The sequence below is a fragment of the Littorina saxatilis genome, unplaced genomic scaffold (genome assembly GCF_037325665.1).
Source record: "Littorina saxatilis isolate snail1 unplaced genomic scaffold, US_GU_Lsax_2.0 scaffold_608, whole genome shotgun sequence".
Lineage (NCBI taxonomy): Eukaryota > Metazoa > Mollusca > Gastropoda > Littorinimorpha > Littorinidae > Littorina > Littorina saxatilis.
The window spans coordinates 40,555-60,636 of NW_027127641.1; the positions used below are offsets into that span (position 1 = coordinate 40,555).

The 20,082-nt window shown below is 43.8% G+C and overlaps 1 protein-coding gene across 1 annotated transcript in view; it reads left to right on the forward strand.

Annotated features, from left to right (window-relative positions):
• The window catches only part of LOC138956048 (cysteine-rich venom protein Mr30-like), a 42,674-nt gene that overhangs the window by 20,121 nt on the left and 2,471 nt on the right, over positions 1–20,082 (forward strand). Inside the window, exons 3-9 of the mRNA XM_070327509.1 lie at positions 1,202–1,372; positions 3,451–3,535; positions 4,473–4,615; positions 9,364–9,455; positions 14,787–14,872; positions 17,920–18,018; positions 18,655–18,789. Coding sequence (XP_070183610.1) covers positions 1,202–1,372; positions 3,451–3,535; positions 4,473–4,615; positions 9,364–9,455; positions 14,787–14,872; positions 17,920–18,018; positions 18,655–18,789 — 811 coding nt within the window. The remainder of the gene's footprint in view (positions 1–1,201; positions 1,373–3,450; positions 3,536–4,472; positions 4,616–9,363; positions 9,456–14,786; positions 14,873–17,919; positions 18,019–18,654; positions 18,790–20,082) is intronic.

Genomic DNA, 20,082 nt, shown 5'->3' on the forward strand with positions numbered 1-20,082 from the left:
TACCAGGGTTAGTTTGTGTTATAATGTGGACAGTGCACGGAAGTGTACCAGGGTTAGTTTGTGTTATAATGTGGACAGTGCACGGAAGAGAACCAGGGTTAGTTTGTGTTATAATGTGGACAGTGCACGGAAGCGTGCCAGGGTTAGTTTGTGTTATAATGTGGACAGTGCACGGAAGAGTACCAGGGTTAGTTTGTGTTGTAATGTGGACAGTGCACGGAAGACTACCAGGGTTAGTTTGTGTTATAATGTGGACAGTGCACGGAAGAGTACCAGGGTTGGTTTGTGTTATAATGTGGACAGTACACGGAAGAGTACCAGGGTTAGTTTGTGTTATAATGTGGACAGTGCACGGGACAGTACCAGGGTTAGTTTGTGTTATAATGTGGACGGTGGACGGTGCACGGAAGAGTACCAGGGTTAGTTTGTGTTATAATGTGGACTGTGCACGGAAGAATACCAGGGTTAGTTTGTGTTATAATGTGGACAGTGCACGGAAGAGTACCAGGGTTAGTTTGTGTTGTAATGTGGACAGTGCACGGAAGAGTACCAGTGTTAGTTTGTGTTATAATGTGGACAGTGCACGGAAGAGTACCAGGGTTAGTTTGTGTTATAATGTGGACAGTGCACGGGATAGTACCAGGGTTAGTTTGTGTTATAATGTGGAAGGTGCACGGAAGAGTACCAGGGTTAGTTTGTGTTATAATGTGGACAGTGCACGGAAGAGTACCAGGGTTAGTTTGTGTTATAATGTGGACAGTGCACGGAATAGTACTATGGTTAGTTTGTGTTATAATGTCAACAGTGCACGGAAGAGTACCAGGGTTAGTTTGTGTTATAATGTGGACAGTGCACGGAAGAGTACCAGGGTTAGTTTGTGTTATAATGTGGACAGTGCACGGGATAGTACCAGGGTTAGTTTGTGTTATAATGTGGACGGTGCACGGAAGAGTACCAGGGTTAGTTTGTGTTATAATGTGGACGGTGCACGGAAGAGTACCAGGGTTAGTTTGTGTTATAATGTGGACAGTGCACGGAAAAGTACCAGGGTTAGTTTGTGTTATAATGTGGACAGTACACGGGATGGTAGTTTGTGTTATAATGTGGACAGTGCACAAAAGAGTACCAGGGTTAGTTTGTGTTATAATGTGGACAGTACACGGGATAGTACCAGGGTTAGTTTGTGTTATAATGTGGACAGTGCACAGAAGAGTACCAAGGATACACGGAACATCTTCACACCATGTGTCTGACCGACCATCTTGGGGCTGTAGATGTCCCCTTTACCCAAGCTGAGAAGGACGCCGCGGTGAACTTTCATAATGAGATCAGAGCTAACGTCACTCCCACTGCCTCCAATATGCAAAAAATGGTGAGTTGTTAGAGCTAGCCGTGCGATGTTTGTCATGTCCAAACTGACACTGCCTGGTTAGTGTTCATAGCATGTTGTTAGAGATAGCAGTGCGAACTCCCAACATACAGCAAAGACGTCAATCATTGTCAGTGTTCATAGCATGTTCTTAGAGATAGCAGTGCGATTTCCAACATCCAGCAAAGACGTCAATCATTGTTGGTGTTCATAGCATGTTGTTTTTTTTTTTTTTTTTTTTTTTTTTTTTTGGTTCTTAGAGATAGCAGTGCGATTTCCAACATCCAGCAAAGACGTCAATCATTGTTGGTGTCCATAGCATGTTGTTAGAGATAGCAGTGCGATTTCCAACATCCAGCAAAGACGTCAATCATTGTCAGTGTTCATAGCATGTTCTTAGAGATAGCAGTGCGAACTCCCAACATCCAGCAAAGACGTCAATCATTGTCAGTGTTCATAGCATGTTCTTAGAGATAGCAGTGCGATTTCCAACATCCAGCAAAGACGTCAATCATTGTTGGTGTTCATAGCATGTTGTTAGAGATAGCAGTGCGATTTCCAACATCCAGCAAAGACGTCAATCATTGTCAGTGTTCATAGCATGTTCTTAGAGATAGCAGTGCGATTTCCAACATCCAGCAAAGACGTCAATCATTGTCAGTGTTCATAGCATGTTCTTAGAGATAGCAGTGCGAACTCCCAACATCCAGCAAAGACGTCAATCATTGTTGGTGTCCATAGCATGTTGTTAGAGATAGCAGTGCGATTTCCAACATCCAGCAAAGACGTCAATCATTGTCAGTGTTCATAGCATGTTGTTAGAGATAGCAGTGCGATTTCCAACATCCAGCAAAGACGTCAATCATTGTTGGTGTTCATAGCATGTTCTTTTTTTTTTTTTTTTTTTTTTTTTTTTTTTGGTTCTTAGAGATAGCAGTGCGATTTCCAACATCCAGCAAAGACGTCAATCATTGTTGGTGTTCATAGCATGTTGTTAGAGATAGCAGTGCGATTTCCAACATCCAGCAAAGACGTCAATCATTGTCAGTGTTCATAGCATGTTCTTAGAGATAGCAGTGCGAACTCCCAACATCCAGCAAAGACGTCAATCATTGTCAGTGTTCATAGCATGTTCTTAGAGATAGCAGTGCGATTTCCAACATCCAGCAAAGACGTCAATCATTGTTGGTGTTCATAGCATGTTGTTAGAGATAGCAGTGCGAACTCCCAACATCCAGCAAAGACGTCAATCATTGTCAGTGTTCATAGCATGTTCTTAGAGATAGCAGTGCGATTTCCAACATCCAGCAAAGACGTCAATCATTGTCAGTGTTCATAGCATGTTCTTAGAGATAGCAGTGCGAACTCCCAACATCCAGCAAAGACGTCAATCATTGTCAGTGTTCATAGCATGTTGTTAGAGATAGCAGTGCGATTTCCAACATCCAGCAAAGACGTCAATCATTGTTGGTGTCCATAGCATGTTGTTAGAGATAGCAGTGCGATTTCCAACATCCAGCAAAGACGTCAATCATTGTCAGTGTTCATAGCATGTTCTTAGAGATAGCAGTGCGATTTCCAACATCCAGCAAAGACGTCAATCATTGTTGGTGTCCATAGCATGTTGTTAGAGATAGCAGTGCGATTTCCAACATCCAGCAAAGACGTCAATCATTGTTGGTGTCCATAGCATGTTGTTAGAGATAGCAGTGCGATTTCCAACATCCAGCAAAGACGTCAATCATTGTCAGTGTTCATAGCATGTTCTTAGAGATAGCAGTGCGATTTCCAACATCCAGCAAAGACGTCAATCATTGTTGGTGTTCATAGTTTGTGCAAGATCTAGCTTTGCGAACTCAAACAATGTTTATGTGTACGTTCACTTAGTAGTTCAATGTGTATGTGAGCGTTCACTTGGTAGTTCAATGTTTATGTGAGCGTTCACTTGGCAGTTAAATGTTTATGTGGACGTTCACTTGGCAGTTCAATGTTTATGTGAGCGTTCACTTGGCTGTCCAATGTTTATGTGGACGTTCACTTGGCAGTTCAATGTTTATGTGAACGTTCACTTGGCTGTTCAGGTATGGGATGACAACCTGGCCAAGGTTGCCGCCAAGTGGGCCAGGCAGTGTCAGTTTGGACATGACAAAAACCGCTCGCAACCAGGTAAATGGCAGCATGTTTGTCTGAGTGGGACCGCTTGCCCGTATGACAGTCTCTCCGTGTATGTATATATATTATGTGTGTGTGTGTGTGTGTGTGTGTGTGTGTGTGTGTGTGTGTGTGTGTGTGTGTGTATATGTGTGTGTGTGTGTGTGTGTGTGTGTGTGTGTGTGTGTGTGTGTGTGTGTGTGTGTGTGTGTGTCTGTGCATGTGCGCAGTTATAAAAAACGCAATTTTGATTATTCCAAGTAATATTCCTTGGCGGTTTTTTTCTTCTTTCGATATGTGCCTTTATGCTTCTACGATAGACACGTATTGGGAAGGTGTTGGGGGTTGTTATTGGATAGTTTTGCACAGCGCTATTTCGGCGATCAGGCCCTGTTGCTACAACAGTTTCACGATAGGGAATATATATTATTTTGAACAACAAACTTCACCCGATTCTGATTCCATCACCGTGGCTAAAGTACATGCATACCAGGCCCGCTTGGACTCGTCTGCTTTATACTGCTTAAATATCGGGTCCTCTTGCTACGCTGTTCCTTTATACTTGTCTCGTCAAAATATCGGGTCCTCTTGCTACGCTGTTCCTTTATACTTGTCTTGTTTCCTGCTACGCTGTTCCTTTATACTTGTCTTGTTTCCTGCTACGCTGTTCCTTTATACTTGTCTTGTTTCCTGCTACGCTGCTCCTTTATACTTGTCTCGTCAAAATATCGGGCTCTCTTGCTACGCTGATCTTTTATACTTGTCTGGCCAAATATCGGGCTCTCATCCTATGCTGTTCCTTTATACTTGTCTCGTTTACTGCTACGATGTTCCTTTATACTTGTCTCGTCAAAATATCGGGCTCTCTTGCTATGCTGATTCTTTATACTGGTCTCGTCAAAATATTGAACCCTCTTGCTACCCCGTTACTCTTTACCGCTGTGTCCAACAGAACTGAACAAGTACGGCTTGCCTGTGGAACAAAACATGGGGGCAGGACATAGCTCGCTTACAGGTGCTATCAACCTCTGGTACCAAGAACTTCCGCTCTGGGTTTTTGGCAAATGGACAGGGGCGACTGGACACTACATTGCGGTCAGTCACTTAAGACAGTACAGACACAACACTCAGCGTAGGCACTTGGGGAAATGGGCACTACATTCAGCTTATGTACTTAGAGAAGTGGGCACTACATTCAGCTTAGTCACTTAAAGCAGTGGACATTACAGTCAGGTCAGTCACTTAGGGCAGTGAACACTACACTCAGCTTAGGCACTTAGAGAAGTGGACACTACATTCGGCTTAGGCACTTAGGGTAGTGAACACTACATTCAGCTTAGGCAATTAGAGAAGCGGACACTGCATTCGGTTTAGTCACTTAGAGAAGTGGACACTACATTCAGCTTAGCCACTTAGGGTAGTGGACACTACACTCGGCTTTGGCACTTAGAGCAGTGGACACTACATTCGGGTCAGTCACTTAGGGCAGTGGACACTGCATTCAGCTTAGTCAATTAGAGAAGTGGACACTACATTCAGCTTAGTCACTTAGGGTAGTGGACACTACTCTCAGCTTAGGCACTTTGGGCAGTGGACACTACATTCAGCTTAGTAACTTAGGGTAGTGGACACTACATTCAGCTTAGTAACTTAGGGTAGTGGACACTACATTCAGGTCAGTCACTTAGGGCAGTAGACACTACATTCAGGTCAGTCACTTAGGGTAGTGGACACTACATTCAGGTCAGTCACTTAGGGTAGTGGACACTACTCTCAGCTTAGGCACTTTGGGCAGTGGACACTACATTCAGCTTAGTAACTTAGGGTAGTGGACACTACATTCAGGTCAGTCACTTAGGGCAGTAGACACTACATTCAGGTCAGTCACTAAGGGCAGTAGTCACTACATTCAACTCAGTCACTTAGAGCAGTGGATACTACATTCAGATCAGTCACTTGGAGCAGTAGACACTACATTCAGCTTAGTCGGTTAGAGCAGTAGACACTACATTCAGGTCCGTCACTTAGAGCAGTGGACATTACATTCAGGTCAGTCACTTAGAGCAGTAGACACTATTTTCAGGTCAGTCACTTGGAGCAGTGGACACTACATTCAGGTCATTCACTTTGGTCAGTGGACACTACATTCAGGTCAGTCACTTCGAGCAGTGCACACTATATTCAGGTCAGTCACTTAAGGCAGTAGACACTATATTCAGGTCAGTCACTAAGAACAGTAGACACTATATTCAGGTCAGTCACTAAGGGTAGTGGACACTATATTCAGGTCAGTCACTTAGGGCAGTAGACACTACATTCAGGTCAGTCACTTAGGGCAGTAGACACTACATTCAGATTAGTCGGTTAGAGCAGTAGACACTACATTCAGGTCAGTCACTTAGAGCAGTAGACACTACATTCAGCTCAGTTACTTAGGGCAGTAGACACTATGTTCAGATCAGTCACTTAGAGCAGTGGACACTACATTCACTTAAGTTACTTATGGCAGTAGACACTTCATTCAGGCCAGTCACTTAGGACAGTGGACACTACATTCAGGTCAGTCACTTAGAGCAGTGGACACTACATTCAGCTAAGTCAATTAGAGCAGTAGACACTATTTTCAGGTCAGTCACTTGGAGCAGTGGACACTACATTCAGCTCAGTTACTTAGGGCAGTAGACACTATGTTCAGATCAGTCACTTAGAGCAGTGGACACTACATTCAGGTCAGTCACTTAGAGCAGTGGACACTACATTCAGCTCAGTCACTTAGGGCAGTGGACACTACATTCAGATTAGTCGGTTAGAGCAGTAGACACTACATTCAGGTCAGTCACTTAGAGCAGTGGACACTACATTCAGCTCAGTCACTTAGAGCAGTGGACACTACATTCAGCTCAGTCACTAAGGGTAGTGGACACTACATTCAGGTCAGTCACTAAGGGTAGTGGACACTATATTCAGGTCAGTCACTTAGGGCAGTAGACACTACATTCAGATTAGTCGGTTAGAGCAGTAGACACTACATTCAGGTCAGTCACTTAGAGCAGTGGACACTACATTCAGCTCAGTCACTTAGAGCAGTGGACACTACATTCAGCTCAGTCACTTAGGGCAGTGGACACTACATTCAGCTTAGTCGGTTAGAGCAGTGGACACTACATTCAGGTCAGTCACTTAGGGCAGTGGACATTACATTCAGCTTAGTCACTTAGGGCAGTGGAAACTACATTCATCTTAGTCGGTTAGAGCAGTGGACACTACACTGAGGTCAGTCACTAAGGGCAGTGGACACTACAACGCTACCGTTGTTTTGGAATATATTAGCAGCATTTACACAGAAACGCCGTTCTGTGACTGCCTTAGAATTACAGTTTCAACCATTTACACCGAGCATACAAAATTTAGGATATTTTTCTAGGTGTTTAGAAGAAGTGTATTTAGGTCAGAAACATATATTGATTTGAAATACACATTTTTGGTTAGTATTTTTTTGTCACTTGCTAACCGGAAATAGCATGTTGTGGCAACAACTCTTGAGATGGCAGATGGTTTGATCTGTATTATTAAGGTGGGCTTGTCCGCCTACTGTTATGCTTTTGGTAGCATAACTGGCGAGTTTGATGAACAAGAAGACTGATTTTTTTATTTTACATCAAGACAAATGTGTAGCTGATATCAATGTGCAGACAGTTTTTATGTGCGCATGAACATTTGTTGTACATACTGCTTTAAGTAGACCTACCCTAACGTAGGCGAACTTGCCCCAAGTCGGGGTAAGTCCGCCTACAGGGTGGGGCAAGTCCGCCGCTCTCATCCCATAGTATGTACAAGACTAGTAGTGGGCAAGCTTTAGTGGGAAAGCTTTTTTAATTCCCTTCAATATTCAGGTTCAAAAATGCCAATGACAAAATACGAAAGAATGTAACACAAAATTACGTTAGGGGAGACCGGGGCTAGTCCGCCTACTTTTATGCTTTTGGTAGCATAACTGGCGAGTTTGATGAACTAGAAGACTGATTTTTTATTTTACATCAAGACAAATGTGTAGCTGATATCAATGTGCAGACAGTTTTTATGTTCGCATGAACATGTGTTGTACATACTGCTCACGGCGGACATGCCCCATGACAAATAGGCGGACTTGCCCCCGCACGGGCAGGCAACTCTAGTGCCAGATAGCGAGCACAACATGGGAAGGAAGAAGCAAAACTTTCGTCAGAACTCGACCTTAATTAACGCACTTTCACTCGACACCAAGACTAAGTATGTGTTCTCAGAGGTAATGCATCAAAACCTAAGTCAACTCCAATGCATTCATGTTACAAAAAATGAAGAAAAACACTTTTTGTGATCTGTACTCACGATATATGGGCGCGCAACCTTTGAACTTCTGCAGGATATGGCGGGAAGAAGGGACACCACTCTCACATGGTGTGAATGACTAAAAGGTGGCAAACGTAAGAATAAACAGACAAAGACGGATGTGCCCCGGGGGCGGACTAGCCCCGGTCTCCCCTACCACTCAGCGAATCAGTTTTTGCCATACCATTTTATTTCCGACTTGGTTAGCAAGTGACAAAAAATACAAACCCAAAACGTGTATTTTGCTATAGTGACTCCGTTGGTGAAACAGAGTTGTGCTCACTTCAAGTGACAGAAGATCGTGAATCTGTACTCAGGAGGAAACCAGATAGACACGCGTTCGACAAACACTACTGATAATTAAAGCTCATTCATTAAATGTTGTTAAAAACTGTCGTCACTCTCATAAGATATTGCCTGTGTCATTTTTTTATGTTTTGAGAAAAACGCAAAAAAACTTTCTTTGGTTTCTGAACAATCTGCCTATCTCATTTTAGTTATACGTTGCAGACTGCTTATCTCGAGCGGTGACAGCTGATATACGTGAGATAAAGAGCTGACAGCAACATTTTCAATCAGCAAAACTGCATAACAACCCACAAAGAGCGTTTGCATACTTACACATTCTCAAAACAAGTCTTCCTGTATCACAAAGAAAAAGTGCCCAACTCAGGAAACGAGATCGGCAGTTTTGCTTACGTTACCGTGGCAATAGTTTCTGATGGTCTGAGAGTTTGTACTCTCTAACACATGATAGATACCCTTCCAGCAGCTTCCTCTGTAGTTTCACTACAGAAATGCCAAACACTGAGATAGGTATTTTTCTAATGAGCGTGACGCTGTATTGTTTTGAAAAAAAAGGTTGCTTCACTTTTGGGGTTTAGTTAATTTACAACGTTAATTACGACAAAACCATATTTATTAATTAGAAAATATGTCGGATACATACATGTCCAATTATGGACTCTTTTTTGAAAACTAATAAAGTGGGATGACACTTTAATTGACGCATTTGTGTTGGTTGCAAGCTGGAACTGCGGCTGGCACAGTGCAACTTCAACTTTTATCAAAACGCAAAACTAATATATTTAATTAAGTTGTCCAAAACCAGAGAGGGAGAACCCAATAAACAACAGCCCAACCCCACCCCCGATTTCATGTATTGATTTTTTTTAACTTGACAATTTATACATAGTTTCTAATTAATGGACTCCTTTGTTTAAATGCAATTTTAGTCAAACACAGCAAAAATATTTATTTTCGGATTCAGGAAGTTATAAGGAAATCCATAATATCACTTTTATTTTATATTCATTTGTCAACAAAAAAAGAGAGTATAAAGAAAAATTGGCAAACAAGAATGCCATTTGTATACAGAAATATTTAGGGTACCAAGCTAAAATGCAATTTCATATTCCGAAGCAAAGCATTGCAATTTACTGAGCCTGCTGTTGAGAGTGATGTTGATATTGCAGGAGATCTACCACGCTTCGTCCCGCATCGGGTGTGGTCACGCCAAGTGCAACGACATTTTCGGCAATTACTGGATTTGCAATTACTTCGCCGGGTAAGTAGTTCTATTCTTCGTTTTCCGAGTTTCAATGCTGTAACGAACACGAGCACCCCCAGGCACACGTGGTCGTTTTCTCGTGCACGGTGTCAGTATGGTCTAAGGGAAATAACCAATGTCTTGCTAATGGGATTGCTTCCCTTGCTTCTCTCTCTATCATGTCGGCTTGCAAATAAACCCATACCATCGACAGGTGAGTTGTGAGTTCGATATGGTGTCAGAAGTGGGGTTCTAACGGCAAGCAGGATTGACCAATCATGGCCGCTTGCAAATAAACCCATGCCATCGAACACGTGAGTTGTGAGTTCGATAGATGGTCAATGTTCGGGTGATGCATGCTGGGTCCATGAAACACCGAACTATGACAGGAATCGAACGATCATTTCCGCCTGCACTTATTGATATTGTGCTAACCAGCCCACAGTATGCTTACTAATCCGACAGGTGTCTAGTAACCAGCCCACAGAATGCTATTTAACCCGACAGGTGTCTAATAACCAGCCCAAAGAATGCTTACTAACCTGACAGGTATCTAATAACCAGCCCACAGAATGCTAACTAACCCGACAGGTGTCTAATAACCAGCCCACAGAATGCTAATTAACCCGACAGGTGTCTAATAACCAGCCCACAGTATGCTAACTAACACGACAGGTGTCTAATAACCAACCAACAGTATGCTAACTAACCCGACAGGTATCTAATAACCAGCCCACAGAATGCTAACTAACACGACAGGTGTCTAATAACCAACCAACAGTATGCTAACTAACCCGACAGGTGTCTAATAACCAACCAACAGTATGCTAACTAACCCGACAGGTATCTAATAACCAGCCCACAGTATGCTAACTAACCCGACAGGTGTCTAGTAACCAGCCCACAGAATGCTAATTAACCCGGCAGGTGTCTAGTAACCAGCCCACAGAATGCTAATTAACCCGGCAGGTGTCTAGTAACCAGCCCACAGTATGCTAATTAACCCGACGGGTGTCTAGTAACCAGCCCACAGTATGCTTACTAACCCGACAGGTGTCTAGTAACCAGCCCACAGAATGCTAATCAACCCGGCAGGTGTCAAGTAACCAGTCCACAGAATGCTAATTAACCCGGCAGGTGTCTTGTAACCAGCCCACAGAATGCTAATTAACCCGACAGGTGTCTAGTAACCAGCCCACAGAATATGCTAACCCGCCAGGTGTCTTGTAACCAGCCCACAGAATGCTAACTAACCCGCCAGGTGTCTTGTAACCAGCCCACAATATGCTAACTAACCCGACGGGTACCTAGTAACTAGCCCACAGTATGCTAACTAACACGACAGGTGTCTTGTAACCAGCCCACAATGAATATGCTAACTAACCCGACGGGTACCTAGTAACTAGCCCACAGTATGCTAACTAACACGACAGGTGTCTTGTAACCAGCCCACAATGAATATGCTAACTAACCCGACGGGTACCTAGTAACCAGCCCACAGTATGCTAATTAACCCGACAGTTGTCTAGTAACCATCCCACAATATGTTAACTAGCCCGACAGGTGTCTTGTAACCAGCCCACAACATGTTAACTAGCCCGACAGGTGTCTTGTAACCAGCCCACAACATGTTAACTAGCCCGACAGGTGTCTTGTAACCAGCCCACAATATGTTAACTAGTTCGACAGGTGTCCAGTAACCGGTCAACAGTGTGCAAACTAATCCAACATGTGTCTAATGACCAGCCAACAGTATGCTAACTAACACAACATGTGTCTAATAACCAGCCAACAGTATGCTAACTAACACAACATGTGTCTAATAACCAGCCAACAGTATGCTAACTAACCCAACATGTGTCTAATGACCAGCCAACAGTATGCTAACTAACACAACATGTGTCTAATAACCAGCCAACAGTATGCAAACTAATCCAACATGTGTCTAATGACCAGCCAACAGTATGCTAACTAACACAACATGTGTCTAATAACCAGCCAACAGTATGCTAACTAACCCGACAGGTCTATTGTAACCAGCCCACACTGTGCTTATCAACCCGACAGATGTCTAGTAACCAGCCAACAGTATGCCATCTAACCCGACAGGTGTCTAATAACCAACCAACAGTATACTAACCCGACAGGTGTCTTGTAACCAGCCCCCAGTGTGCTAACCCGACAGGTGTCTGGTAACCAGCCAACAGTATGCTAACCCGACAGGTGTCTTGTAACCAGCCCACAGTATGCTAACCCGACAGGTGTCTTGTAACCAGCCAACAGTATGCTAACCCGACAGGTGTCTTGTAACCAGCCCACAGTATGCTAACCCGACAGGTGTCTTGTAACCAGCCAACAGTATGCTAACCCGACAGGTGTCTTGTAACCAGCCCACAGTGTGCTAACCCGACAGGTGTCTAGTAACCAGCCAACAGTATGCTAACCCGACAGGTGTTTTGTAACCAGCCCACAGTGTGCTAACCCGACAGGTGTCTTGTAACCAGCCCACAGTATGCTAACCATACAGGTGTCTAGTAGCCAGACCACAATATGCTAACTAATCCGACAGGTGTCTTGAACCAGCCCACAGTATGCTAACTAACCCGACAGGTGTCTTGTAACCAGCCAGCAGTATTTTAACTAACCCGACAGGTGTCTAATAACAAGCCAACAGTTTGCTAACACGACAGGTGTCTAGTAACCAACCCACAATATGTTAATTAACCCGACAGGTGTCTTTTAACCAGCCCACAGTATGTTAACTAACCCGACAGGTGTCTGATAACCAGCCAACAGTATGCTAACACGACAGGTGTCTAGTAACCAGCCAACAGTATGCTAACCCGACAGGTGTCGTGTAACCAGCCCACAGTATGCTAACCCGACAGGTGTCTTGTAACCAGCCAACAGTATGCTAACCCGACAGGTGTCTTGTAACCAGCCCACAGTGTGCTAACCCGACAGGTGTCTAGTAACCAGCCAACAGTATGCTAACCCGACAGGTGTTTTGTAACCAGCCCACAGTGTGCTAACCCGACAGGTGTCTTGTAACCAGCCCACAGTATGCTAACCATACAGGTGTCTAGTAGCCAGACCACAATATGCTAACTAATCCGACAGGTGTCTTGAACCAGCCCACAGTATGCTAACTAACCCGACAGGTGTCTTGTAACCAGCCAGCAGTATTTTAACTAACCCGACAGGTGTCTAATAACAAGCCAACAGTTTGCTAACACGACAGGTGTCTAGTAACTAACCCACAATATGTTAATTAACCCGACAGGTGTCTTTTAACCAGCCCACAGTATGTTAACTAACCCGACAGGTGTCTGATAACCAGCCAACAGTATGCTAACACGACAGGTGTCTAGTAACCAGCCAACAGTATGCTAACCCGACAGGTGTCGTGTAACCAGCCCACAGTATGTTAACCCGACAGGTGTCTAGTAACCAGCCCAAAATTATGCTAACCCCGACACGTGTTTAGTAACCAGGCCAATATACGAACTTGCTTGACAGGTGTGTAGTAAGGACTGGGTTGCCGAGTGGTAACGCACTTGCGCTCGGAAGCGAGAGGTTGCGAGTTCAACCCTGGGTCAGGGCGTTAGCAATTACTTCCCCCCTTTCCTAACCTAGGTGGTGGGTTCAAGTGCTAGTCTTTCGGATGAGACGAAAAACCGAGGTCCCTTCGTGTACACTACATTGGGGTGTGCACGTTAAAGATCCCACGATTGACAAAAGGGTCTTTCCTGGCAAGGTTGTATAGGCATTGATAAAAATGTCCACCAAAATACCCGTGTGACTTGGAATAATAGGCCGTGAAAAGTAGGATATGCGCCGAAATGGCTGCGATCTGCTGGCCGATGTGAATGCGTGATGTATTGTTTAAAAAAAAATCCATCTTACACGGCATAAATCAATCCCTGCGCCTTGAAAATGTGCGCGATATAAATTGCATAAAAATAATGTTTTAAAAATTAAAAAAAATCTCTGCGCCTAGAACTGTACCCACGGAATACGCGCGATATAAGCCTCATATTGATTGATTGATTGATAGTAACCAGCCCTAACCATGATGTCATGAAGTGGATTATAGTGTGAATAAAGGAGTTACTTTTATATGTACGTGTTCTGCCCTATCCAATTACACTGACTCTTCACTCTTCACACTACACACTTCAAACACAGAATTTGGGAGGATACAAGCTTATTAATTCCTCAACAAATTCAACACAATTCTTCACTTCAAATACATCAATACGAATCAACTTCTCGAACACACAGTTCACACAATCTTATAGCATTCACTCAATGCAGGTAAATACATAGTATAAAGCTACTTTCTTAAAGATAGATAAACGCACAAGATAAGGTGCTGACAGACACTCACGAGTTCGTATCACTGCTCACTGCATGTCGTCATTTACACATCCTTGTGTCGCTGAATCCCGTAGATGATGAATTCCCAGAAACTCTCCTTATAGATGCCAACACACACCTTTCACGTTTCTCCCCGAGAAACACTTCCGCCATTAGCGAAAAGAACCGTCGTCTCTACGACCGGTAACGATGAAGACTCCTCCGTCTAGCCATCTGCGCCGATGTGGTCCCTTGCTCTCCACCATCGCTCCGCGTTCTTCCGTGTAAGGTCCGTCCCTCGTACACGCCATGGAATTTAACCCAAGTCTTAATACAACATTCTCTTAAACCATCTCTTCTTCCAAAACATTCATGTATCATCTCATACATTCTCGTTCATTCTACATTCACATTCCGTCCACATTCAATATCCAAGTTATACTTAATCTATGAATAACACTGCCATACATAGCATCACCGTCTTAAACATAACATAAATGCGTAACATTTATGTTCAAGAAACTTTCCCAACAAAAATCCTGATACAATCACAACAAGAATTCTCTTGAAACTTCACACTAGAATTTAGTGCACTTTGTATACACTAACCTTTATATTCCAGCTATGTATTCAAACTTCACTAATATACAACATAGAAAATCAGTTACCTTAAGAGACCCGTCTCTTGAAAGAGTGTTTGTCCCCAACAAACTTGACACACGCTATAGACACCTTGCTCGGTCGAGCCTCTACAGCGTTGTGACGTTATTAAACCAAAACCGGCTACATTTCTCATGCTCGTAAACACAACTCATCTCAAACTAGGGTTTTCTTGTGCAACACACGAAACCCGTGATATCGCTTCAAACGTGTCCTAACATATCCCAATTCAATCTTTAGGGAGGTTAAAATCACGACGTTGTTTCACATCACAAATATCATACCCACATTTTTGTGACACATGCCTAACTCTACATGTGTGTGTTGCAGTGCGTACTCAAACGTTGATCCCTATGAACAAGGTGCGTCCTGCAGCAAGTGCCCGAATTCATGTGACGCGTCTGGAAAACTCTGTGGCAAGTTCTTATTTGGCTCCCTCCTTTCCTCGTGTGTGGAATGGCTGTCACGTCACTAATGGCAAATATGACATAACAACCACAACAAGCTGAATGAAACAGAGTACTTGTGTGGAGTAACTTCGACGCGTGTGCGCGCGTGTGGGCGTGTGTGTGTGTGTGACTTGTGGCGAGGAAGCTTTGAGTGTATACTGCTAGTTTTAGTGAATGTATTTTTAGATCTATGCTGTCCAGTGTTGTTTTTAAATTAATGTTGTTGATCAGTTTGTATAAATGATGCGTGTGTTGGTGTATATGGCTGGATTGAACTGTTTCTTAACCGCAATGTCATCACAAATTCCCAACCTTGGGCAATTAAAGATTCTGTATTCTTTATTCTGTATGTATTGAGATGCAAAACTTGATATGTAACCCTAGAGATGTGAGTTTGATCGAGATGTAAAACTTGAGACAAGGCTTGAGATGTAAGACTAGACAACGTAAGACTTAAAACCCGGGGATATAGCTCAGTTGGTAGCGCGCTGGATTTGTATTCAGTTGGCCGCTGTCAGCGTGAGTTCGATCCCAGGTTCGGCGGAAATTTATTTCACAGAGTCAACTTTGTGTGCAGACTCTCTTCTCTTCCGAACCTCCCCCCGTGTACACTACATTGAGTGTGCATGTTAAAGATCCCACGATTGACAAAAGGGTCTTTCCTGGCAAAATTGCTTAGGCACAGTTAATAATTGTCTACCTATACCCGTGTGACTTGGAATAATAGGCCGTGAAAGGTAAATATGCGCCGAAATGGCTGCAATCTACTGGCCGTATAAAATTTCATCTCACACGGCATCACTGCAGAGCGCCTAGAACTGTACCCACGGAATATGCGCGATATAAGACTCATTGATTGATTGATTGATTGATTGAAAGGGCAGCTGTCGGGTTGTGGCTCTCAAAATCTGTTCCTTAGAATGAGTTATCATGTAACTGAAACCATACTTAAAAGTTACTTGGTGATTTTGACAGCTTGATAACACAAGTCCGAAGACTTTAGACATGCTACAATGTCTTTAATCGAAGAAAGTTTGCATTCTTGGCCGAGTCAATGCAGCCCGCTCGAAAATTACTTCCCTTGGACGCGTGACGTCAGCCGCGGAATCGGCCGGGTTGAACGGTGCTCTCTTTATGCCGTGTAATGGGCGCAATCGGGTTGTCTAGTCAAGCCCTCAAGCATACTTCACGAGTAGGTGAAGAGAAACTTAGGATGGGGTGACTTCTCCCAGGCCAAAATTTCGCAGTAAAAAACGGAGTTCATAACATGTCTTCTGTCCCCCTCCTGCTTTTGTTCCACTTGAACCCTGTTTTTGTTCAACTTATTGGCAGATATTGTCACGCGTCGAGGAACACAAACACACACACACAAACACACTCACACACAGACACACACAGACACACACACACACACACACACACACACACACACACACTCACACGTGTTATCACACATATAAACACACACACACATACGTGTTACACACACACACACACACACACACACACACACACACACACACACACACACACACACACACACACACACACACGATAACCATCACAAACACAGTTTGACAAATTCATCTTTGATTTTTTGCGGCCGAACCCCCCTCCCCCATTTTCCACTCTAGATCCACTGTTTCATCTTTGTCTCCGTCTCTCTTCCCTTTATCTTATCTCGTCTATCTACTTGAGTGAGTAACTGAAGATGTATTATCATCATCTCTTTCCTAGATTTTCCCACCGACAGAGTTGGCTTTTGTCTTGAATTCAGTACCTCACACGTACACGGTAATTGGTGTGACACCTCAAGCGGACCTTCTTCATAAGTGTACAGTGTCTGCTGACAAGGGACACGAGGGTCTGTGGTTGAGCAACTTTATGGTTTAACCGGGTGGACTGGAGGAGTAGCAACAGCATGTGAACCACTTTAGAAATGACTTGAAAAGGTTGCAGTCGGTCAGATCAAAGAAGAGAAAATGTGAACGTGGGTCTTGAGAAGATATTACCATCCTAATACTTTACTTTGTGCAAGAATCAATCACGCGTGCAGCATTATAGATGTCCAGCTGTAGTCTACATTGTACTGTAAACTTCACAGCGGCCTTATCGGCTTCCTCGAGTGACGTCACAGCAAGGCTAACGCTGCCGCGTCTTTCTTGTGCTGACAGAGTTGTCGGTCGCGGATTTTGAGTCGTTTCGGCCTGCCAACTGCTTCGTTTTTTTACGGATTGTGAGAACTAGCAGAAAGTTTCACGCATTTTAATGGTTTCAAACTAATGATGAAAGTGTCTTCTTCTGGACCAAATCAACAGTCTTTAGTTGAATCAACTCGGAAAACTCTTAAACGCGTTTTTGCACGCGACTCCGCGCATTTTTGAGACCAGGCAACCCGACAGCTGCCCTTTAAGATGAAAGACTTTATGTGGCAGATTTGAGATGAAAGGCTTGTGATGTAATGATCTGAGACACAAGACAGGAGACATAAGCTTCAATACGACTCTGCCATGTGAGAGCACCGTACATGACACAAGACATACATGGCACCAGACTGATGACTTAAGACTGCATAACTACCTCAGACTGGAGACACAACATACGACTGGTGACACTGACTGGACACATTAGACCGGACACAGAAGAATGGAGACATATAACTGGAAACGCAAGCCTGGTGACTTCTTAATTGCATCTACAGAAGTAAAGTACTCTTTATTCAGTGTACAGCTAGTTGTCCCCATTTTTTCTTCGAATCCATTGTCTTTGCATCATCATTCTTCGCATTATGATGAAGATGACGACGACGACGACAATGACAATGATGATGAGGATGAGGCTGAGGACGACGACGACGATGAGGATGATGACGACGACGACGAGTAGTAGTAGGATGATGATGATGATGATGATGATGATGATGATGATGATGATGATGATGATGAGGAGGAGGATGATGAGGAGGATGATGATGATGATGATGATGTCTTTTACTTCCTGAACGCATGTGACAGACTGTGGCGGTAAGTTCTGTACGAACGGTGGAACACTGGACCTCAACACCTGCAAGTGCCAGTGCCCGCGCCTCTGGACCGGTGACGAGTGTGAAGCACGTGAGTGTAGCTTACTCCACACATAGCACACAGGACATCAGTAAGACACGGTGACGAGTGTGAAACACGTGAGTGTAGCTTACTCCACACATAGCACACAGGACATCAGTAAGACACGGTGACGAGTGTGAAACACGTGAGTGTAGCTTACTCCAAACATAGCACACAGGACATCAGTAAGACACGGTGACGAGTGTGAAACACGTGAGTGTAGCTTACTTCACACATAGCGCACAGGACATCAGTAAGACACGGTGACGAGTGTGAAACACGTGAGTGTAGCTTACTTCACACATAGCACACAGGACATCAGTAAGACACGGTGACGAATGTGAAACACGTGAGTGTAGCTTACTTCACACATAGCACACATGACATCAGTAAGACACGGTGACGAATGTGAAACACGTGAGTGTAGCTTACTTCACACATAGCACACATGACATCAGTAAGACACGGTGACGAGTGTGAAACACGTGAGTGTAGCTTACTTCACACATAGCACACAGGACATCATGATGATGATGATGATGATGAAATTTTTCCCATGTTTGTGTAAAATAAAAATGGACATTAAATTTTTCTTATCTGATGATGATGATGATGATGATGATGATGATGATGATGATGATGCAGTTGACTGCCCAAAGAAACGGGACTTCGAGGAATATTGTACCTACAGTACGTTTACCCCGGAAACGTTTTGCCCTACTGCAACAGTCAACGACGCGTACGCCAAAGTATGCCCCATCCGTTGCGGCATTTGCCCAGGTAGGTTTTATCTTGACCTTTCCGACAGTTGCTTGTTTGTTGTTGCTGGATGTACACCAGTGTTTGTTGTGTTTGTTCCCCCCGCGGGTTAGGGGGAGTCCCATGTTGGTTGGGACGAGAAAGAATTTACCCGATGCTCCCCAGCATGTCGTAAGTGGCGAATAACGGATTCTGTTTCTCCTTTAACCCTTGTTAAGTGGTTCTTGTATAGAATATAGTCAATGTTTGTAAAGATTTTAGTCAAGCAGAATGTAAGAAATGGTAAGTCCTTTGTACTGGAAACTTGCATTCTCCCAGTAAGGTAATATATTGTACTACGTTGCAAGCCCCTGGAACAATTTTTTGATTAGTGCTTTTGTGAACAACAAACAATTGACAAGTGGCTCTATCCCATCTCCCCCCCTTTCCCCTATCCCATCTCCCCCCTTTCCCCGTCGCGATATAACCTTCGTGGTTAAACCCCCCTTATTGTCATCTCACCCTTGTTGTTAAACCCCCCTTATTGTCATCTCACCCTTGTTGTTAAACCCCCCTTATTGTCATCTCACCCTTGTTGTTAAACCCCCATTATTGTCATCTCACCCTTGTTGTTAAACCCCCATTATTGTCATCCCACCCTTGTTGTTAAACCCCCCTTATTGTCATCCCACCCTTGTTGTTAAACCCCCCTTATTGTCATCTCACCCTTGTTGTTAAACCCCCCTTATTGTCATCTCACCCTTGTTGTTAAACCCCCATTATTGTCATCTCACCCTTGTTGTTAAACCCCCATTATTGTCATCTCACCCTTGTTGTTAAACCCCCCTTATTGTCATTTCACCCTTGTTGTTAAACCCCCATTATTGTCATCCCACCCTTGTTGTCATCCCACCCTTGTTGTTAAACCCCCCTTATTGTCATCCCACCCTTGTTGTTAAACCCCCCTTATTGTCATCTCGCCCTTGTTGTTAAACCCCCCTTATTGTCATCTCACCCTTGTTGTTAAACCCCCCTTATTGTCATCTCACCCTTGTTGTTAAACCCCCCTTATTGTCATCTCACCCTTGTTGTTAAACCCCCCTTATTGTCATCCCACCCTTGTTGTTAAACCCCCCTTAATGTCATCCCGCCCTTGTTGTTAAACCCCTCTTATTGTCATTCCACCCTTGTTGTTAAACCCCCCTTATTGTCATCCCACCCTTGTTGTTAAACCCCCCTTATTGTCATCCCACCCTTGTTGTTAAACCCCCTTATTGTCATCCCACCCTTGTTGTTAAACCCCCTTATTGTCATCCCACCCTTGTTGTTAAACCC